The sequence below is a fragment of the Megalopta genalis genome, chromosome 7 (assembly GCF_051020955.1).
Source record: "Megalopta genalis isolate 19385.01 chromosome 7, iyMegGena1_principal, whole genome shotgun sequence".
NCBI classification, from domain to species: domain Eukaryota; kingdom Metazoa; phylum Arthropoda; class Insecta; order Hymenoptera; family Halictidae; genus Megalopta; species Megalopta genalis.
In genome coordinates, this window is record NC_135019.1 from 14290288 (window position 1) to 14313955 (window position 23668).

A 23668-nucleotide genomic window follows, 5' to 3' on the forward strand; every position below is an offset into this window, starting at 1 on the left:
TCTCCTCACTAGAATTACCGTGAAGCATCCTTCTCTTTGAAAACCACACCGTTGCGAAATCCGAATCGAATAAACTAATTAAACGCTTTGTCTCTCAGAGCGAACATTTCGTTCTCCATCCCCGTAAAAAGCGTCGAGGTTTGATCCCGTATTAATCGCGTCGCGAGAAAATATAAACCCGGTTTCTGAATTAATTTGAAGCTGCTTATTTCGCATTTACATGCGAAAACTCGGGAAAGCTTTGAGTGTTAATTTGGGTGTATCGAATTATCTATCACCTGCGTTCGTTAGCGTCAAGTATACGTTTAATGCGCGGATAAAAATTCGACGAAATTGAAAATGAAATTATTCGAGGAGAAGTTTCAACGAATGTTTTTACCATTTCCTCGTCGAGTGGTTTTATCACAATGCTTTTGTACGGTTTGTTTCATAATACCTACCGATATAACTTTGGGTTCATTGTTTGTCAGTTTCAGACTTTTATTCAACCGGAACGCACTCTCCTCGCGATATCGACGAGCGCACATTTAGTAAGGAAAAAAAGTTGTTTCTGTAGCGGTTTTCCAGTCGCTGGAATGTCGTGCTTTCTGAAAATGTCGCAGAGGTGCGGCGGTTTTGTTCCGTGTTCGCATGTTCCTGCGGATCGCGAGGGTGAAACCGTGGATGAAAATGGCGCGTGTCTCGCCGACAACGATCCCCGCAACATTTCATTAGGGAAATCGGAATTCTGGCGAACGCGACCTTCGAATGTCGGAACGCTTCTGATCATAATATTTTTTCTGCCGTGGCTTTTTCTCCGGCGCGTCGAATCGCGATTTCTACAAAAAAAAAGTGCTACGGACAGTGAAAAACTGTTATCGGCGAACGTTCTCCTCTGCCTCTCTCGCCTTTATCTTTTTTGCTCCGGTTTCTAGGATTTTTTCGCCGGCAATTCCGCTCGCAAAAATGAAAAATTCCAGCTCGTAAAAGTGCGCAACATCCGAGCGTGAAAGTCTGTTTCGAAAGTGCAGGTTCGGGTGATACGCTAATAATTCTTCGTCCGCTGGAAAAATGTGCAACTCCGAGATTCCGGGAAAGGGCTAACATATTTTATCGATGATTTATGGTGTCGTTTTAATTTAAGTCCGAATCGAGTCCCGGCACGGGAGGCTCGATGCATCAGAGGCTGACAGAGACGCCAAGAGAGAAGGAAGGTGAAGAAGATTGAAGGACGAAACAAAGAGAAAGATGTAAGGGCTCGCGGGTAAGTTGAGACGGCGTTCTTGAGAAAAGATAAGCGAGAGGAACACCGTGAAAAAGTGGAAACACCGGTATGGCGGACAGGCAACGGAAAGAAAACGATGGAGGGCTCTAAGTGAGACGTAGCACAGAATATCTTTCGAAGTTTCTTTCTTTATTGTTTGTCTTAACGCACTTGCAACGATTTCTGTTAAGAGAGGAGAATCAGCGTGATTTTTAGGAAGAATTCGAACGATCAATTACAAGAAAGACGCTGCGGAAGACTTCCTTTAAGAAGACTTTAATATCTTATTGTTCTCCAAGAGAATTACCTCGTCTAGCTCTGTATTATGAAAGTCAATTATACGAGAAGCCAATCAACCGACCAGACTTTCGGCCTCCATGAACTTCAATTAAAAAGGGCAATTGGTTTAAAGAAATTAAAGTTTCCTTTAATTAAAGGATAATGGAAGCACTCCTGCCTTTAGCCGTGCTATCTTCTTCGGTATTTTCCCTAATATACCATGCATATTGGAATAATAAAATTGTAGAGATACGTACCTTCGAGTAATGTTTAATAATCCAGGTTATCTTCACATTGTGACAGGAACAGGGTGTCGATGGAAAGACGTTGAATCCGACAGCGAGGTGTAAGTCTTCGAAAATATCTACCTTTTATTATTCTCCAAAAGAATCAGTTCTCTCGGAATGAATCGTACAAACGTCACAAGGCGAACGAAAATGGAAAACATCACGCGCAATCGTAGAGGATGTACAACGATCCTCCGTTATGTCAGCGGCCCTGAAGGAGAATGACACAAGTCACGAGACAAATGAAAATCCCACAGTTTGCTCGTGGAACAAAAATATGCCATCTGTCTATATAAATTATGCTTCAAGACTGTGAATTAGTTTCGTGACTCGTGTCCTAGAAGTTAGCGAATCATGTCATCGGGAGTATTATAAATCATGTTCGACGGCCGTTTATCTATCCGACTCCCGTGCGCGATAGAGCTCTATCGGAATAGAATCGAACGTTTTATCCCTTCGTGCGGACGAATTATCAAGTCCGACCGGCGAAATAATAAAGGCCGCTAATAAACTCTGCGAACTTCATCCCCGGGAGAGCATCATTAATAGACCGCGGATCTTCTCGAGCAAAATAAAAATGTTCCCCGTCGTTTCCGGGAATCCTGATCTCCCAGTAATTCGCATAAATCGAAACTAATAGAACGGCGTTCTACTTCATTTCCATCGTGGACGAACGAGATCCGCGGTCTGATCATTAAGTATCGCGCTGGAACGTGTTCCGTGAACCGAGTAGGGGGTTACTTTGCCAGTGCAAACCATCCTCGATCCACATCGAGACGTTTTGGGATCGTGGCAGGGAAACGAGGTCCTCCTCGAGCGAATGAACACGACAGAATAAGTTGAGTCATTTGTCATAACGTAGATTAGGGAATGTGTCGACTTTGGCAACCGAATGAAATGCATCGATGATCTTTGAACTGAACAGAACGAGTTCAGTGTGGCTACACTGAACGAAGAATCGTGAGGAAATCAACAAGAGGATTGTCATGTGATGAAAAATAGTAAAACGAGATAAATTAACGATTGCTTCGACATGGATAACTGAACGTAAAACGACTCGATGATCTTGGGATCGGGATCTGAACCAAACAGGATTGCAGCGTTCCAGCATGAAATCAGCAGGATTATCGTCATTTGTAAGATCGACTAAAATAAATAAAAGGAGCAGAAACACGACGCAATACTCGATCATCGTCGTAAAAGCAAGGTGCGGCCGCGCCACGAACTCGATGGGGCAAAGTAACCCCCTGTTAAGCCGCGTTCCCACTTGAACAACTCCCGGAACGTGTCTCTTGGAAGTTCTGAATCTGTTCTTTAGGTTGCCTAAGCGAGGACGCGACTCGACTCTCTCAGGTACGGCAGCTTCAACTAGAACTGATCCAATTTATCATTTCCTTCGGATCGGAGTGGGGGGAAAGGATGCGGTGAAGCCACCTGAACCTGGAAAGATCCGGACGGTTCACAGCGTTCTACACAACTAGCTTAGCTAAGTATCGACTTACGTGCTAGTAAGGCCCGTGGTGTAGGTAATCAGAGTAATCGGTTATCACTGCGACAGCCCGTTCGCTAGAATGTCTTCTTGGTGGGTGCTGTTCGGGCTGTCGCCGACGCAACGTTTGGAATAAAAATCTAAGTCCGTAAAAATGTTCCGGTGTCTAGACTGGTTGAACATCAGATTAAAAACGAACCTACGCTAAAATACGAGCACGAAAACGCCTCTCTCTCTTTCTCGTGATTTGGTGTAAGGCATCGTACACACGCGTTCGAGGAGCAAAGGAATTCGAGATCTCGGTTCTTGTCATAACCTCGCCCGATCTACGAAGGAATCGACCGGTTCTACGATCCGCGAAGGAAACAGCACGTTTTTACGCCGGGAAAAATGGAAGATCCGTTCCAGGTAAACGTTCCAGCGGTCAGAACGAGATCGACGGGATCGCGTTTGATCGTTGGAGAAGTTCGGACGGTCGGACGATCTTCGATCACCCGGTAGAAACGTTCTCTCGATCGCGGGAAACGCAGAAGCGGCCTAGCCAGAGTCGTCAATGTTCAAATCTTAAGCAACGCGTTGTACATGAAGATCAGCTTCCCATTGTCGGTTGTGTACATCAGCTTGTACCTCCGGCTAGTCATCTTGTCGATCAGAGTCTTTGTCTCCATCTCGCTGTGCTGCGAGCTCCATCGGATCGAGAGGACCGATATCCTCGTCGTCTCCCAGGGGATCGTGTCGAGCACCTGCGCAGAAACAATAGGGGTAGATCGTACATTGTTTGGTAGCCGTATGGCAGAGATTTTAGACAATCACCTGGCCGTCCTGCGCGTCGGGGCTGTCTAGGCTCAGGTAGTCCAAGGTAGTCGCGCTGTACGCCAACAGAACGCTGTACAGAGGAAAGCACTTCAACCTCGTCGTCGGCAGGCCTTCGTCCGAGGACACCAGACTGTTCGGACCCTCCCCCAGTTTGGTAACTTGCACCTCAGACTCCTGGTGATAAGTAATCTGCAATCCAAGCGCAACTGTTATGCCCGAATAAAACGTCGTTAGAAGTTCGAAGGATTTGATCTTGATGGTTCGCGGGACTCTTGCCTCTTTGGTATCCTTGTCGGTGCTGAGACAAGCGTGCAGGACCCTGGTCTTGGGGTTCCTGGTGCTCCTGTGGGCCTCGAAGAAACTTCTGGGATCGGTGAGCACGAGGACACCCCTCCAGCTGAGGTTCCTCTCGAGCCAGCCCGTCCCCGAGACAGCTCCTATCTGCGGAACGCGAGAATCCTAATAAGAAAATGAACGCCGCCTAAATGGCCGAGAAATTCCGCGAAGGAAGGCTATTTCCTAGGAGGGGCGGGAAGCAATCTCCCGAGGAGAATATTGCGGTGTTGGAGAGAATCAGTCGGAGGTCTCGGTTAATTTTCTAGCAATTAGACGGATTAAAAGGTCGCCGCTCACCCTGCTAATGTACTCGACGTAGACGCCCTCGCGTTTTCCCTCGGTTAAGCCCGACACATACTTCTCCTCCGTGGTCTGCGTGGCGTTCAGAGGGTCCTGTTGGGTGGTCGGCTTCAATTGAACCTCCCTGATGTACGCCACCAGCTCCGGATTGTCCATCGAGACGCTGTTCAACACGTAGTCCCTGGTCATGTTCGCGTCGAACGCCTGCCTCCTGCAACCGGCATGTCGGCTTCAATGCACACGCGATCCAGGCGGCACACGCACACGCACACGCACACGCAAACGCGCAAGGGCGCGCACATGCAAATCCGCACCCTCATTAAGCAGGACGCGTAATCACGTAACGCATATGCCGATAAGCTGTTCGTTCCGAGTCGGCCACTGAATTTCGCGATGCATTCGGAACCGTGCGGCGCACCGAATACCGCCAACGTCTGCTCGGATAACCGCCCACACTTTTCCACCCGTTTCATCCAGAACAATGCGAAACGGTTTTCCGAAAACCTGCGGATTAATCGGGTCAAGACAGACCATAGTCTTGCAGGCGTTATTTAACACGTTCGATAGCATCGTTCGCGCGCGTCGTGATCTTGCACAGTTAATATAAAGATGGTAAATTTGATAATATTCGTGCAAATTTTCCCGTTTCATTGTTTCAATGATTCATCGAAAAGGTACGATGCGTTTAACCCCATGATGTACCACTTTTTTCACAGTTGCAACGATTAGACATCTTTTGACTCGTTTCTTGGAAGAAGAGATAAAATATAAATATTTTATATCTATTGCGTGCTTACGTTTACATTTATTAGAATCTTATTCCGACTTTAAGGAACGGAATTAAATTCATATTTAACAGATTGTTACTAGAAATGAGGAGTGAATAAAATATTTGAACAATGAAGATCGCATCGTCACGCGCGTCGTGATCTTGCAGTTAATATAAAAATGGTAAGTTTTATAATATTCGTACAAATTTTCCCGTTTCATTGTTTCAATGATTCATCGAAAAGGTACGATGCGTTTAACCCCATGATGTACCACTTTTTTCACAGTTGCAATGATGAGACATCTTTTTACTCAATTCTTGGAAGAAGAGATAAAATATAAATATTTTATATCTATTGCGTGCCTACGTTTACATTTCTTAGGATCTTATTCCGACTTCGAGGAACGGAATTAAATTCATACTTAACAGATTGTTACCAGAAATGAGGAGTGAATAAAATATTTGAACAATGAAGAGCGCATCGTAGCGTGCGCCGTGATCTTGCAGTTAATATAAAGATGGTAAATTTGATAATATTCGTGCAAATTTCCCCGTTTCATCGTTTCAATGATTCCTCGAGCAGGTATGTTGCGTTTAACCCCATGATGTACCACTTTTTTCGCAGTTGCAACGATTAGACATCTTTTGACTCGTTTCTTGGAAGAAGAGATAAAATATAAATATTTTATATCTATTGCGTGCCTATGTTTAGATTTCTTAGGATCTTATTCCGACTTCGAGGAACGGAATTAAATTCATACTTAACAGGTTGTTACCAGAAACGAGGAGTGAATAAAATATTTGAACAATGAAGATCAATTATAATATCGGTGATTGCGAGATACGAAATCGTTAAACGTTCTTTTCCGAAGAAGCGTTGCTTCGGCAAGCCGAGACTGAAAATGATAGACATTCCGTTTCAAGGAGATTAATACTTTAAACAGCAGTGTGGTTGGTTCCATAATGTTGCAAGCACGGCGTTAACAGTAATCGTCTTAGACGCTAACAAGCATCGTTGAACGGAGTTTTTCTCGTAAGCGCATTGTCGAGCGACGTTAATAGTCTTCGGCGCAACCGCGGCGAAGGGAAAGGATGATAATCATCGAGTGACCTAGTAATTAGCTCCGTCTAACAATCGCGTTCTCCCGGCTAACGTCTCCGCGGAACGGCGTCGATCTCTCGAGGGGAAAAAGACAATGGCACCGCTTCTTACTTGGCAAACGCGATTTTGCGGACGGCAATTTGTTCCGGTAAATTGACTGAGATTATAAATTGCCCGGCGACCGGTGTTGTTAATCTCTGCTCGATTTTCCTAGACGAGAATGATGTACAACGTTGAATCTTGACGATTCCTATTCTGTCCTCTATTTATTTCGCGGAATCGTGACGCGGACAAAAGTTCGTGGAATTTCATTTTTGACACTGTCGGATCGGACAGATTCCTATACAGTGAAAATGCATAAAATTGCCGGTCCACACGGAAATGTTTTATTCATGGACCGGAACTTCGTCGGGTGACAACGAATAACGCGACTTTGCATCTTTTTGATCAGATGCAGAGAGATACGTCGTCCACCGATCGATCCGCGGTCTTCTATTGTCCGTCGGTCGAAGTCAATTAAAAATTCGACCCGATTCATCTTCGACTTATTTGCGAGCGTGTGGAAAACCGTGCGGCCACTCGTGCACAGAACAAACAGCTTCGAGCGAAGTTTCGTTTCACAACGACACCAAAATACATATGCATAATGAAATACAGAAGTATGAGGGGATTGAGATTTCTCTGATTAATACCGTGAGAGAGGAACGAATGAAAATTGTTCTCATTGTAATGCCTTAATTGGATCACATTCCACTTTCAGCCGGAAACGCGGGAAATCCTTAACGATAGTTAATTCTATAATCCGCTAAGAAAACGAAAGAGAAAATGAGCATGAAGATAAAAGAGACATGAACCAATAGAAACAATCCACGCTCTGCTCGGCATTCTCGCCAATTAGCTAACACTGCGTACTCTATCGAGCACACGAGATGCCTGGATTATGCTAGATTGCGTTTGTCAACACTCCGTTGCGAAATAACTTTGGAATCTCGTGTTTCCATTATCTAAAGTTATACCATCTCCCTTGCTCGCTAGACCGCGAAAACAGAAGTTTTACAATTGCATATTAGGTAAAAGTTAATTTGTGTTTTATTGCCGGTGCTAAATTGTCTATTACTCCTAATCGACTGGTAAAGAATATAACGTTTGTTTAAAAAGCGGACCGGTCTGGCCGGTTTCGGTAGAAACAAGTATACACAAAATGTCGTTAGATCCGGCGATAATCGCAGGACGAACTTCCCGCGGTGTTTAAACTGCTGCCGCTGTTATTTATCATTCGAGTCTATTTTGCCAGCGAACACCGAGAACAATAAGGAAGATGCTGCGAATACCATTTATTCTCCGCGAGTTATCCTAATCGTGAGATGAAGCCCGGGTTATTTAAAATCCGATGGACCGACCCGTCGGTTCCACTCTAATCAGATTCTAATATAACTCAATCTCGAGAAGTTCTCCGGGATTACATGAATCTCGAGCAAAGTAACTGTCCCACGGTTCCATTATTCCGGCGATTAAGGTTTACGACGGCTCAAACCTTCTCGAGCCTTTTTTCCTTTTCTCTCCTTCTCTCTCTCTCTCTTTCTCTCTCTTCGTCTCCCTCTCTGAAAGAAAGGCTCCTCACCGAGTTTTACGGGTACCCGTTCTGTCGGGGAATCCCACGGTTTCGTAATTTCTTAACGCACCAGAGAACGTAAAGATTTTTGTAGCCCCGTAAACTGGACTTCCCGAGTGCACCGATATTATTGCACTCTCTTTCTCGCTGCTACCAGCCTGTTCTCCATCGAACAAGCGAAAACGCACCGAATTAAGTCTGCCGCTCAATTAACGTCCCCGTCGTTCCCCCAGGTTTCTTTCCCCCCCTCGTCGATTGGTCTCGCGAAAACGCGCTGATGAACGAGCTTCGACCGAGCAGATTAACGTCGACTTCGTGCGGGCTCCGCTTTAATTTGCCGTCGCTAATAAACCTTTTTCTTTTTCCAGTAAGCCGGTTTACCGACGTGAAAAAGTCGATTGTTTTCGCCGTAATCCTCGCAGCGTGCACGCAGATTATGATAGTAATACGATTAAAACTTTCAGGGTTTGAACAGTTACGTTGGAATTTAGATGCGAACGTTTGTATAGTAGAACAGCTGCTTCGTTACAGTGATGTGTTACAATGCGCTCGATTGTCGTCGATTTACACGGTATCTTCGACCGATCGAAATATCGACAATTTCGAAAAATTGTCGAGAGACCCGGTCGACGGATCATTTCCGCAACTGTAAAATTCTTTACGACTATTCTCGGTTCCATCGAACAATTTTTCGAAACACATTTTTGAAAACACGCTTCCTGTCGACGGCGATTCGTGTCACTTAATTGCCGACAATTGAGCAATTAGATCGAAATATACCGAGTCGAAATGAGCCGACAACCGTGCTCCGTTGGTCGCATAGTCATTGCAAACACGGCTGTCGCGACAAAAGAAAAGAAGTTCGCCGGTGCCGGGGTTAATGGAGGGAAAATGGAGTAACTCACCTCAAAGCCGCTGCCTCGCTCCAGACGAGCAGCAAGGCCATGGCGGTGGAAAAAGCGGCAAGGAACGCCAAGCAAGGTGCTACTTTCCTCCACCAGCTTTTCTTATGGCTGGACATGGTGGATCCGGCCAGCGTGGAGCCCGCCGGTGGCTGCAGGACACCGGTGACCGGCGGCATCCCTGCGGGCGCCATCCTGTAAAATGGAAAAACGGCTCTCGCTGTAGAAACGTGCTTAGACCTGATAAAAAGATAGCGTGGCGACGCGACAAGGGGAAAGTCGAGAGGAAAACAAAGAAAACAGACCGTTACGAGAGAGAATGGTTCGGCTGAACCCCTCGGATCGTTTTATTCCGGCCGTTCCACGCGACCGTCTGCGTGTGTCTGTGTATGTGTGTGTGTGTGTGTCGCGCTCGCACACGGTTTATGGCAGCAAAGTAGGAAAAATAATGGTGTCGGAGACGGAGGAGGCACGGGCAGGTCGTGTGGGATGCTGACCCAACCTTCGCAACTCCATTGCTCTGCAAACTCGTGGATTCTACACTGAAAGCTACCTTAAACAGTATTTGCCGTCTCGAGAGCTTCGGCTCGCGGCTCCCGATTCCACGGCTCCCGGAGCCACGCGACACCCTTTGTTAAAAATGAACAGGTGCCGTGCAACTTTATAACGCGAGTATTCTCTCGACACACCGTCCACCAGATTATTCTGCAATTATTTCTTCAATCAACACGGTCGCGATTTTGTGCGATGAACGCGCTACCTCGCGAAGCACTCCCATTTCCGCGGATATTATGCAACTTTGTCGAATGAATATTCCAGCACGAGCCAGGAGACTGCTGGCAAGAGTCGCTGTAATGGTTTCTACAATTTCCATATTCGCGATTTTGCGTAACAAAGCCGCTGTACGGGGCTTTGTGCAACAGCGTTCGCGCAACGTAAGCGGCGAAATTTCGAGCCAGCCTCCCCGAAGAGTGGAACGATTTCCAACGGGGGGAACTCTTACAGTGGATAGTAAACAAAATGAAGGCGAGCAGAAAGAAGCCGGAAAGTCCAACGGGATCCAATGCCTTTAATGCAGGTTTAATGTCGGACGCAAAGTGGTGGCGCCCGTACGCGCTGAAGAGGCACTTAACATATTAAAACCGTGAGGGACGATAAGCAGTCTAAATGGAACAATAAAGCTCGAACGGACTTGGTCCGCGCGATACTCTTTACCACTCTTTAACCTTCCTCTGGCTAAAAAAAGCTCTCGCTCCCGGTCGCTCTCGTTCAGAGGTTGATTATCGCGGGGCAATTTCGTCTTGGCCTGCACGATACGATCGTCGCGTGTGCAGGTCCTTCGAGGCGATTCCAGAGTTAATGCCGCGTTTAAATTCAGCGGGTCGAGCTCTCGAGCCTAGATGCATATTGCATCGGCGCATACGACGACGGAATAACACGAGACCTCTCATGATTCGAAAGGGAATTCCGCTCGATCGTCGGATAAGATGAAGGAAAATTCAACTTGTTCGAGAGCCACGGTTAATATGCCGTTAATCACAATACAGTAATGTCTCCCTAATTGACGCTCAGATTGTGCACAAAAATTGACAATTTGGGATGAGGAGACACGATTTTTCGGGACTTGAGGCACATTTATACAGGGTGTCCCAAAAATGTCTCGCAATCCGGAAATGGCGGGTTCCTCGGATCATTTGAAGCAACTTCTTCCTTTACAAAAATTTTCTCCGAGGCACCGTTAACGAGTTATTAACAAAAAACAGTGACCAATAAGAATAGAGTACGGCTGACGCGAGGTGGCCCCGCCGAACAGCGCACGAAGCCCAGTTCCTTGCGCCAGCTGAGCTGTGATTCGACCGCTCGACCGCTGGCGCCGTTGGCTCGGCCGGCTCGCGTCAGCTAAGCTGGGATTCGACCGCTCGACCGCTGGCACCGTTGGCTCGACCACTTCGCGTCAGCTGAACTCGCCTCTCATTGGTCACTGTTTTTCGTTAATAACTCGTTAACGGTGCCTCGGAGAAAATTTTTGTAAAGAAAGAAGTTGCTTCAAATAACCTTCCGCCACTTTCGGATTGCGAGACATTTTTGTAACACCCTGTATAGTTACCGATTGTCAACAATTATAAAAACGAGGTGCAAGGCTCAAATAATCGCATCTCCTCTTCCCAAATTGTCCATTTTTGTGGACAATCTGAGCGTCAATTAGAGAAACATTACTGTATTCTGTTTCTTTGTATCTCTTATGTGTCCACGTTTTTGTCGAACGGCTTATTGTACTATTCACGAATAAAATATAATAAAATAAAACATGTACACTCCGCGATCAGGCAACTTGTAGAGCGAATTTCCTTCCACTTTTCTTCCTTCAGCGGCTTGGACGGTGTCGTTACATCATTTTCCGATAAATTAAGCGGCGAATAAAGTTACGACAAGCGAGTCCACGTTAATAGACTATCTTCGGGCCGGGATCAGCGAATTTACCAGCCGACCACACTCGCCCCACGATTATACATAGGCTGACAAGCACTTTTTTTCCGCTATAAATCTCCTGAAAAAATGGCCCCGGCAGGAAATTGCCTCCACTGAAACACGAGCCTCCTCCACAACGGTGCAACTTTGTCCCTGAAAAGCTTTTCCGCGCGGCTATAAACAACCGAGAAATGTTTTCACTTTTCTCATCGGCCGCCTGCCGCGAGTTTTCCTGCGACGAAAAGTGAAAATATCGCCGTTGTTTACGGTCGTACAACTTCCCGAGATGAAGTTGCGACGATGGTGCGAGAGCTATTTTTTCCCGAGGCCCGCTTCTTCGCGAGATTTCAAGGCTAAAATGTACTTCCGTGGCTGGAATATCGAAACAAATAGAGAGAAGGATTCAACCGTGTATAGCAAACGATTCCGGAAGGGACAGTGCGGGGCCGTTTTCACTTTTCGGGGTATTTGGACACCCTGTGCGACGGTTGTTTGCGCTCGGATGACAGAGATACCTCCCGGCTCCGCGAGGCGGTTTATTTAACCAAGGGCAAGCCGGAATCCGAAGCCGAATATTTGCAGGGAGCGACAGAGAGCTGTCGGACGACTTAACTTTCGCGCGATGCTGCAACGTAATGGCATCCGAAACATTCCGATGCTACTGCTGCTGCTACTGCTGCTGCTACTGGTGCAGCTACTGCGAGATTCCGGTTGCAGCGCGGCCCTCTCGTTCGCGATCGACTCGCGCAATATTGCTCGGTAACGACGTTTATTACTCCGCCGCGGCTAAATGCGGGGAGAAATGGTAAACAGAGTTTTCCGGGCGCCGGCGGCCCGCGAAAAGCCATCGACTGTGGCAACAACGGAAAATCGGAACAACGAGAACGACGTCTGTAAGCGCGAACCGCATGTTTCCGATACCTTTCCGCGACCGCTTTTTCCTCGAACTTTTCGCGAAAATATTTTCAAGCAGGGAAAGAGGACGCGCCGGTTTCTTGCAGCCACGAGCAATTAGACGGGGAACGGAGAAGCGGAGACCGAGGGTGACGTTAACGAGAAGACGACTACAGTGCGCGGGACGTGAAACATAATTGAACTCGTTTCGTTTGGATTTTTCAACGTTCACGGCTCCTTGTTCCGACGTTATGGAAATCGCGCAGATTCTCGGGGCAAATTGTTCCAACAGACTCCGCGAGTACATGTGAGAAAAGTCGAAAAAATTCCATGAACGCGATTACGATGGCATGCGTGCTGCAATTTCTGAGCAAACATGCTCCAGAGATCCGGGGTCCTTTGAAACATTTCGTTGTCGAGATGTTCGAAGACAAAACCTAGCATAGGCTATAACTATTCGTCCGTGATGTGCGTCGAGTTCCTTGAATCTAACAGAATTGTTGCTGGTATTGCTTTTCTTTTTCAAATCTTGAATGACCTAGTAAGTCGTCCTCAACCTCTCTCTTCCATCAACTTCAACAGCGCTAAGATTTATTCGCACGTTTCAGCCTTTAAAATATTAGGTCGTTTCATAAGTTCGTGCCGCGAATATGTTTATACTTTTTGATACGTTTAATTCATTTCATAAAAGAAATTGTTGTCTTGAAGAATTAACTGCCCACAGATATTAAAAAAAAAAAATGGGAACGACAAACGGCACGAACTTATGAGACGACCTAATATAAGTCAAATTTCGTTTATTCAGATTCTGTAACAAAAATTCCTACCCTGGCGAACAACTACTGCACCGTTACTGATCTTTTCGGTGTCTCTATTGTTAAGCCTTTGCACTCGAATGGCGACTCTGAGGCGATGCTGAAAAGTGCTACACTGTTTTCAAAAGAATCTTCACATTGAATTTATTTTATCATTAAATTATTCGATAAATTGATAAAAGAGAAGATAAGAGAAGATAAAATAGAAGTGTTCTATAATCGTACGCGTTCAATTTCACATGTATCAAATAAAAACAATCATAACAAGTGTAAATATTATACGTTGAAACAAATGTCTTCAATTTGGAGTTAAAATAGTCTCGAGTGCGAAGAGACTAAATGTGCAAATCGAATGAGAAATCTGTTGTAATCGCCGCACAAACACCTCTATTATGTACTCTAATGAGTTTTTCCCGCTTCTAGATAAATAAAATGAAAATGACGAAGGAACGTTGCTTTCTTCGATCATCGGCGAAACGGCCGTGCGTTCTGTATGACCGTAAAGCAGAAAGGTGTGCACGCGAGCCGGCGCGGCGTGGCGCGCACTTTCTAAGCGGTTTTTTCGATCGCGCCCACACAGCGAGAAACGAGAAGGCGGAATCGTGCCACCGATGCTGCCCGCTTGGATTTCCGCGTCCTCGTCCAAAGCGAATCGTAAGCTGCGAGGCGAACAAACGGGCTGTTTTCTGCCAGAGCAAGAGGCAATTGTTTCCGGGAGAGGAGCGAGACAATGGGAACGAGGAACGCACCCGTGAGCATGCCCCGCTGTGTTGCGGAATACATAATAAAGAAACCCTTTCGGCGCGAACCCGCCGAACCTTTCCTATCCTGCATCCACAAAATCGCGTTTCGAAGCAACTGAAAAAGCGTCTCCACTATCGGCAAGATTATCGACACTTTTATTGTCTTCTCATTCGCGCGAGAGGATTTAATCGTAGTTTCTTCGATTTTCGCGATTCTTACGTTGTTTAGGGGAACCATATTGAAAAGAACTTTCGACGAGGGAAACAGGTTCCGTTTCGAGTGACGGATTTCATCACAAGTAAAATGAAAAATGTCAGGAATTCCTTTTTCTCCGGCCGATTTCGCCAGTCGGCTTCCAATTGAGTTCGTCACACGCACGACATAACCGAGCGAATACCACTTTTCGAACCTTTCCTATCCTGCATCCACAAAATCGCGTTTCGAAACAACTAAAAAAGTATCTCTACCATCGGCAAGATAATCGACACTTTTATTGTCTTCTCATTCGCGCGAGAGGATATAATCGTAGTTTCTTCGATTTTCGCGATTCTTACGTCGTTTAGGGAAACCATATTGAAAAGAACTTTCGACGAGGGAAACAGGTCCCGTTTCGAGTGACGGATTTCATCACAAGTAAAATGAAAAATGTCAGGAATTCCTTTTTCTCCGGCCGATTTCGCCAGTCGGCTTCCAATTGAGTTCGTCACACGCACGACATAACCGAGCGAATACCACTTTTCGAGCCTTTCCTATCCTGCATCCACAAAATCGCGTTTCGAAGCAACTAAAAAAGTAGCTCTACCATCGGCAAGATAATCGACACTTTTATTGTCTTCTCATTCGCGCGAGAGGATATAATCGTAGTTTCTTCGATTTTCGAGATTCTTACGTCGTTTAGGGGAACCACATTGAAAAGAACTTTCGACGAGGGAAACAGGTCCCGTTTCGAGTGACGGATTTCATCACAAGTAAAATGAAAAATGTCAGGAATTCCTTTTTCTCCGGCCGATTTCGCCAGTCGGCTTCCAATTGAGTTCGTCATACGCGCGACATAACCGAGCGAATACCATTTTCCGAGCGAGTTCCCGGCATCGGTGGAATTTTTAGGGATCAATCGGCACGGCAAACGTATACCGCTGCGATAGGCGTGCGCATTCTCTGTGGAAATGTTTACGAATCCTGGTATGCCGAACGCGACCGTAAAGGCGACGACGGCACTTCTTGCCGAATTGTTGCCGTTCCGCCGAAACTATTGGTAAACCGGGCTCCATTCATCGCGTTTCACGGTCCCGCGGCCACGGAACGGTAACATCGTTTAGGTATCTCGTTGTCGGTAAAAACTGCTCCGAGAATCGCTGACTTCTTTCTCGGAGCCGGGCACGATCAAGGGAAAAACCTTCGGCCGAGATATAAATCACGGGTTTTCGTTTCAATGACGGCAAGGAGTCGCCAAAATGGGCGTTCTCTCGAATAATTAGCGATGAGTTATGGCGCCGCAGAACCGGTCGAATCGGTCGGAAAAAATGTGAAAAATCGCTAGGCTTTTTTAACCCGGGAACTTCGTTGAATCGACGGGAGAAAAAACAAAGTAATTGAAGGGGAGGAACGAAAAGTCGCGGAAGGTGGAGAATTACATATAAAATTCACGGAGACACTCGCGACCGCGAAGCTGCTGTCCGTTTTTTTTTCTCGAAATAGCGTTCCTCGAAGGACAGGTAAGCCGGCGAGTTGCGTTCTTTTAATCGTGTGTTTTCGAGGAACTTCTTCGATCGCTGTCGCGTTTCAAACGTAACATTCGGAACACGCGGAACTATGTAGGTCTACGACAAACGAATTTCCCTCGAACAAATTTCCGCGAAACATTTCCTACGTCCGTTGACAAAGTCACTTCGGGAGCCGTGCAGGTCGAAACGCGAGAAAACACACGGGTCATGAGAAAAGCTCGTACAGCTAGACCCGAACAAAGGCGACACAAATTCGTTTTCTGCTAGCCTTCGAACGTACGACCGTCACGAAATACTTTCGGGCAGTGTGCAAACGATCAAGGTCCTGCGTTAAAGGCGCAGCTCGAATATAAAAGGATCGAAGTTGATCTGGACGTTTCGAAGTTCGCTTAGCTCATTCGAGGCTAATGACACACCTGGTGTGTAATGTCCAGGTGAAAAGGCCAGTGACACATCGTATGTAAAAATTAGACCGTGGATTTTACACAGTTGTAAAAATAGTGGCAAAAATGTGCGAATAAATAATGCAGAACCGTGAAAAATAATCAGCATAATTTAAATTTTATTATAAAAAGAAACGTATTCCTATTTGACACTAAATCTGCCCAGCCGTTCGAAATAATCGACTTTGCATTTTTTTGCGTTAACCCTTTGCTGTTAACTCGAGTGGCGACTCCGAGGCGCCATTAAAAATTGTTATGTCACGATTCGAAATAATGTTATTAATCAAATTTGTTTTTATTTGAAGAAATGTTGAAAGCGCAACTGTTGCACGAGTCACGAAATTCAATTTCATCTGTTCAAAATGCACTATATTATATGTATAAAATGGAAATACCGTGGGTCAGAAGAACTATTTTCAATTTTACGTTAATTTGGCTACGAGAGTGCAAAGGGTTAAAATTGTTAAAGCTGAAACCATGAAGATTCTTTCAAAGAAAATGATTTAATTTTTTAATTGACCGTGAAAGGTCTAAACGAATACAGTCTTTTCGTCGTTACAAAGCAATACATGTCATATCTTTTTAGAACTCGGTAGGTTTAATGTTAAATCCTATTTGGCAGAATCGTTCTAGAAAACGCGAATGCAGAAAAATCCACAGTCTGGTAACGATAACAAAGAAGAAAGGAATATCGGCTACCGGCGACAGACTTCCGAGAAGTCGTCAGCTCGAGTCAGCGAGGGAAATGAAAGAAGTGTTTTGATCGTCGAGTGGGAAGACTTAGGGAAATGAGAACCAGGGATAGACAGGAGTTTGGCTGTTCGAAGAGGGCAAAGATGATCGAACGAGAAGGTACGTACTTGGCTTTGACGGGCTCCATTCCGGTCCAGAACAATTCGCCCGGTGGGAAGGTGGGTTCCGTTGAGTGCGGCATTCACGTGGCTCCGTTTCGCAGCCGGTCGTAACGAACACCGTCACCCGGAAGACATCGGCCAGGGCCGCCTTCACCAGGCCAGACACATCCTCTATCTCGCCGACCCGGCGCGGCACAGCGGCCACTGCACTTTAGCTTTACTTTATTCCTTCCGCAGACGCAGACGTCGACCCGGTTAATTCTCGGCTCGGCCGAGAGACAAGAGAGAGCCTCGGGTCTTCTCCGACTTGTAATCCGGCCGAGGGAACAGACGAGGTCTTCCCGCGCGAACCGATCCTAGAGAACCACTTTATCACCGGCACGCTGGGGCACGCTACACCTCGCCAGGGATGCGTACCCTTCTCCACCTATTCACCGACCAACGAGAACCCGGCACGCCAATCACCGATCCTCGGGGGACTCTTTTGTTTCTCCCCGATGAAAAGAGAACCTCGAACCTTTCACCGATGGAATCGCCGCAGAACTGTTCCTCCGTTCGCCGATCTATCGATAAACCTGCTCGAATCGGGGGATGATTCACTCCGTATCCACGGCTCAAGGACATCTACTAATTCGCTATTCCTTATAGGTATCTCTAGGCTTCTTTCACCCACGCGGTTCGTAGCCACTGTCAGGACAGTATCGGAGCCGAAGGATTCTCTCGATTTCTTGTTCCTTCTCCCAGTAACTAAGTCCTCGCAAACTCTTCTGGCGGGAGGGAAATCACTGTCAAGACAAAAACTTTCTTCGCGGTCGAACAAGGATTCTCGTCGCTCCTGATGGAACGCTTTTGCTCCGAACGTTCAAGGATTCTTGTAGCTCCCAGACTCTTCTGTCAGAAGAAAGACAGACCACGGCCAAGGCACAACCGTATCCTCCTATTTGTCGGTGAACCTCTCGTCGATCCTGGCGGAGTCGCTTCTTCCAATCTCCTGTTCCCTGGTGGAATAGAAAACACTTTGTCAAGACAAAGCTGTCCAAGGATTTGCGACCACCGACGAGATCAGTTTCCAAGCGGTTCGTGGGTGGTTCCGCGGCAATCATCCGCAGCTGGGACAACAGAACACTGTCGCGCACGTGAACTCGTATGCGATCCCCCTTATATCCCTATCCTGCGTCGCGACGGACAAACGACGCGCGACAAGCGTGTACGGCGGCAGCTCGCTCGCGTGAAACGATCGACGAGCGTTCTCGCCGATCGACTGGCGAGGCGAGAGCGGTTCTCTGTTTGCGACTCGGCCGAGGTCGAAGGAATCGAGGGAACAAAGAGAGCGCCGCGTCGCGACGTCCGACCGCGTGTACCGTCGTCGCCGCCGTCGTTGTCGTGGTCGTGATCGTGGACGTGGTCGTGGTCGGAGCAGAGGAGAGACCGTACGAAAGTTTATTAGCAGTGCACGTCGGATAGGGACGGGAGGAAGTCGTGCGAGCGTGTGTTGTCGTCGAATGTCGCACTGCAGACCGACACCACGACGATATACACACCCGGTCTGCTTCCCTGTGTCGCTTCTTCTCGCTTTCTCTCGCACGGTCAAACACACATACACACACGTACACACACATACTCTCTCTTTCTCTCTTTCTCTCCCTTCCCGTCACTCCTTTGCTCTCTTTCTCTCTCTCTCTCTCTCTCTCTCTCGTCTCGTTCTTTCTCGCGCGAATCAGCTCTCTCCCACTTGGCCGCGTACCGCCGGCTGTCTCGATGCAGACGTCCACCACGACACGACGGCCAACGATCGGGCTAGAAATGCCAGAAGGCGCCGCCGATGTTCAACCGTTCGACCGAACGTCGCGTTGGCCGCCAACTATACCTCCCATACACGAGCCTATCTCGTCGAGCGGGCCGGCTGTCCCGGCGCAGATGTCTCACCACCGCGTCCAAATGCCGAAGAACAGCGAATTCAACCGCTCCCGGTATTCAACGAGTACCGAAAAGGCTCGGTGGCTCTTATTCGCTGGCCAAGAATTACTTCGTTCATCGAAAACAGGATTATCTCGGCGGGACTGTACCGACGCAAATGTTCGTCGAAACACCGTGGTGCAACGTGCTACAGACCCTAGAATCGATTCTTCCTCGGAATGACTTGCTACCGACTGAATACGACCGAAGACTGAAGAAAGTGTCCGCGGAGACTCGAAAGTTCGAGGGAGCCGAGACTCCTTGAGGAAACGGAGACATCCGGTTGCTTCTAAACTATTCAAGAACTCTAGAAACTGTCGACGCTCGCAAGTTCGAAAGAACTTTACATCGGCCCGAAGATCCCCGCAAACTCTCCGTTCGTGTTCATCAAGTATAACTTAACATTGGTGTAAAAAGAGGGAAGAGGAGCCTGCCGAAACGGGGATCAAGGACTTCGGGGAAACGTTCGTCGTTGTTCACAAAAGCGAGACGGAACATTGGCGAAGCAAGTGGAGGACATTGGACAAAGAAGGAGAGTCTAGGGACAATCAATCGTTCCTAAGCTATCTGCAAACTCCAAAAAACGCAGGTGTTTTCCGAGATCGAATACGCCGGAGGCACTAATAAATGTCCCTTTCATCGAAGTAAGAAGAACCCAAGAACGATCAGAGTCGATTCATCGTTCTAATACCTACATTTCTCGTACAAATCCGAAGAAACAATTTATCCTAATTTACGTACTACAAAGAAGCATTGCATCGGCTAGGCTGATCCTCTAACGCTAAGACGTTAGAGGATAATCAGGAACAATTGCCCTGGGTATTTTCAACGAAGCCTACGGATTTCGAAAAACTATCACAAAGTACTCGTCTCCAAAGGAGCCTTTGGTCAAAGAAGAATTCCATGCCCGTGTCTACAGCGTTAAAGGACTAACGAGAACTTGCTAAGTCTACAGGCCAGCGTGGGGACTGATACCGAAGTTGGCAAAGTTCATCGGTGAAACAAGAACGCTATAGCCGTGTCTAGCGTGTCGGAGGATTACCAAGAAGTTGGCGAGTTCACGATCGTTTAGAGCTGCTCGATGGCCGTTCCCCGAGGAAGGACTCCGTGCGTGGATTACAGCAGGTGTCGAGATTCGGATGTCCAGCGGGAGGACTCGGATCGCGGCACCGGAGACATTTGGCGGCCGTGCGTATATCGGCGTTCACGCGAACGTAAAGCCGCCGAGTTTGCGGAGAAGGAAATGCAGCCAGTATATGCTCGTCCCGAGGCGAGAGCCGACTGCCCTCCAGCACCTGGAACGGCACACGGTAGAACCGGGTACAATGCCTCCTGTATCGAGTGTCCTTCTTTAAACACCGGCCTCCATCAGCGTGCTCCTGCTCTATCCCCTTCAATCTAGCCGTCCCTCTCGCTCTCGCTTTTACGAGGACATTCCACGCTCTCCGCTCTCCTATTAAACAGCCAGGTAGAGGACAGCGGTTCTCAACCGGCCAGGTGTGCGCCGCGATGACCCTCTCTTTCTCACCTGGATCGTCGCTCTCTCTCTCTCTCTCTCTCTCTCTCTTTCTCTCTCGTTTGCTCCCTCGCCTCTCGCGCTCCTCTCACCCTTTCTCTCTCTCTCTCTCTTTCTTTCAGGCTCCCTTCCTACTACAGCAACGTTTCCCGCCGAGGGACACGCTCTTTGGTCATCGAGCCAGCACACGCTCCTATACCGTGATACACGTCCGGTAGCGTGGCGAAGGCGTTATCGATCCTGCGACTCGTGGCCGCCTTTGTGTTTCACGTTTACAACCGGGAACACGACCGCCGTTCGCTTTTCTTGATTGATCGGACCATCGCCGAGCCGAGCCGAGCCGAGTCGAGTCGCCGAGTAAATACCCTCGCGATCTTCGAATCGGGGGCACCCGGTAGATCAGCTCCTGTCGCGCCCTGCCACCCCTGATCCCGTTCCTCCGAAATTCCCTTTTCGTCCATCGCGAAAATCATCCGCGCTGCTTTATGCTCCTGGGTGTGGATGGTAATTCTAATTTGTAAATATCGTGCTGCCTCTCTCGAGACAGTTCAACGTGATTTTAGTCCTTTCGAACGTAGTCGAACACTCCCTCAGAACTTCTCCTCTTCAAAGTGTTAGTTACTAGTTACTCGGGCCGAGATGCAATATTATAGTGTAAGCAAAATGATTCCGTATTTAATACTTTGGAGAGCACGGTCGAACAGTGCCTCGGAAATCGTCCTCCTAAAAACGGCTAATTACAGTAATGTCTCCCTAACTGACGCTCAGATTGTCCACAAAAATGGACGATTTGGGAAGAGAAGATGCGATTGTTCAAGCCTTTTGACTCGTTTTTATATTAGGTCTACCGGAAAGTTCTGTCTGATAATGTCATTGCAAATTTCGATAGGTATGCACATGTTTATTTCAGACGTATATTTTTGAAGAATGTTGCACACACATTGCCATCACGCTGGCAAGAGGTCATAAGTAACGATGGAAATTATATTGTGCAATAAATATTACTAAATTTATGAAAAATCTATTATTTCCTTTCATTTCTTAAATGGACAGAACTTTCCGGCAGACCTAATAGTTACCGATTGCCAATAACTATAAAAACGAGCCAAAAGGCTCGAATAATTGTATCTTCTCTTTCCGAATTATCCATTTTTGTGGACAATCTGAGCGTCAATTAGAGAGACATCACTGTATTGGTAAAGCACACTCGGATCAACATGCAATATTATGATATAAGAGTTTTATGTCGCAACGGAAGGGTCAACAAAATGGCATACTTTCGAGCCCCGAGAAGCCTCAGAGTTCCAGTTGGAATCGCGAATATCCATTTTGGTTTACAGCGAAGCGAATGAAAAAATCATGTCAAGTTTATTTTATTACTCTTCCCGAATTGTCCATTTTTATGGACAATCTGAGCGTTAATTAGAGAAACATTATTGTATTGGTAAGGCACACTCGGATCAGCATGCAATGTTATAATATAAGAGTTTTATGTCGCAACGGAAGGGCCAACAAAATGGCATACTTTCGAGCCCCGAGAAGCCTCAGAGTTCCAGTTGGAATCGCGAATATCCATTTCGGTTTACAAGCGAATGAAAAAATCATGTCACATTAGCCGTGAAAAGCTTTAATACGTTCGATCGACAAAGTATTGAAATCGGGGCAGACATCGTGCGAAGTGGCCCTTTGAAGGGCGGAACGAGGAACATTCGTTTTGGTACGTAAAATCGCGAGTCTTCAGCAGCACGGAAGAGTAAAAAGGTGCCCGGTTCGGCGAGGCGAGAGCGAGCAGCGCGCTCGCCAGAGGGAAGCAAATATTTTCATGTCGTAATCGGAGAGTGTTAATTACGAGTCAAAGCCTGGCCGGGGCAGCAAGGTCCCCCGAGTTGCGAGGCAACTTCTCGGAACGAAATTTGCTTTTTCCTGGGAAAATGCGGAGCATCGTCTCTTTTAGAACGCTTGCCGCGCGAGGCGGAAAGATGAATTTCGTTTCAGCGCGTCGTCGCACTTAGCTACATGTTCGCGTCGACTAGATTAGGTCGTGAAAGGAGGCGAACGAGCGAGAATGTATCGTAGGGTGAGCTCTTTATATGCTCAAAAGAACATTCTTCACCGAAATTGAAGCTCGGAGAGCGAGTCCGCCAACGAGGAGCGCGCCTTGTCCTTTAGGAGGAGAATTAGACGAACTTGTGTAACACTCTTTCCACTGTTCCCGCTTGGAAGTTTCAGGGCCGGTGGTAGTTGCACGGTGCCAATAGCGAGTTGCATTTTTACAGGAGTTCGCGGAATCTCGCTGTATTCGCGTTTTATAAGTGGATTCGCTGCATCCGCTGCAGCGGAATACAAAAATCAACAGGATGAAAGTTTTGACAAGCATTTAAACACTGAACTTTTAAAAGCTTCGGTGAGATACGAATAAAACCTGTCGAACTTCAAAGCTGATGTTCGACTTGTTAGCAAAGTAACACAATTCTTCTTCCGGCGCGATCGCACGTTTTCCGAGAGCGTGATTTTATTGTGGAAATGTTTCAGCTGTCGATCGTAGATTGGGTTGGAATTATTATTATTATTATTTATTTATTAACGGGCATGTTTTTGTTTATACATAATACATTATCAGTGATAGTGCTGCGATATCATGCAGTCGATAGGATTCTGCTAGTCATCGTTAGTTCTGCTTTCGGCTAGATGAAGGCAAGATCTCGGCCTGATAATGTTCGTAAAAATTGTTAGAGATTTGAGCAAGTGGAAGATCATCGAAATGGGCAAGCTGTTGGTAATGCGAATGCATTATTTCATAGAGCAGAACAACTCCTGGGAAATGGAAAGTTGAGGAAACGTATCCAAACGCTTCCTCGGAAAACAGCTACTCCTCGGCCATAAAAGGCTGGCGAAAAGCCGGAGACGTGCCGCAACGTGGACGGCCGTGCCACGGAATACGTTAACGATCGTTCGTCTCGTGGTATTTCGATGAAATCCATTTTTCACAAGGCCGACGGTGCTAAATTGACCGACCGGATCAGCGGGAACACCGCCGATGATCCACTCGACGCGAAACTGCAAAAATAAATGGGACGCGCCGTAAATAATTTCTCGCTGGCGGACTTCTTTAAAATAG

General features: G+C 47.0%; 1 protein-coding gene across 2 annotated transcripts in view; it reads right to left on the reverse strand.

The window, feature by feature from the left end:
• Positions 1–1869: 1869 nt before the first annotated feature.
• The window catches only part of LOC117221627 (protein Star), a 47441-nt gene continuing 25642 nt past the window's right edge, over positions 1870–23668 (reverse strand). The window contains exons 1-7 of one of the 2 annotated variants that reach the window (XM_033472727.2): positions 20077–20322; positions 17085–18076; positions 9139–9330; positions 4748–4961; positions 4391–4555; positions 4112–4303; positions 1870–4041 (exon numbers count right to left, since the gene is read on the reverse strand). In XM_033472727.2, coding sequence (XP_033328618.1) covers positions 3856–4041; positions 4112–4303; positions 4391–4555; positions 4748–4961; positions 9139–9330; positions 17085–17158 — 1023 coding nt within the window. In that variant the 5' untranslated portion in view covers positions 17159–18076; positions 20077–20322 and the 3' untranslated portion in view covers positions 1870–3855. Of the gene's footprint in view, positions 4042–4111; positions 4304–4390; positions 4556–4747; positions 4962–9138; positions 9331–17084; positions 18077–20076; positions 20323–23668 lie in introns of those variants that run through there. The other variant, XM_033472728.2, reaches the window with a different exon arrangement.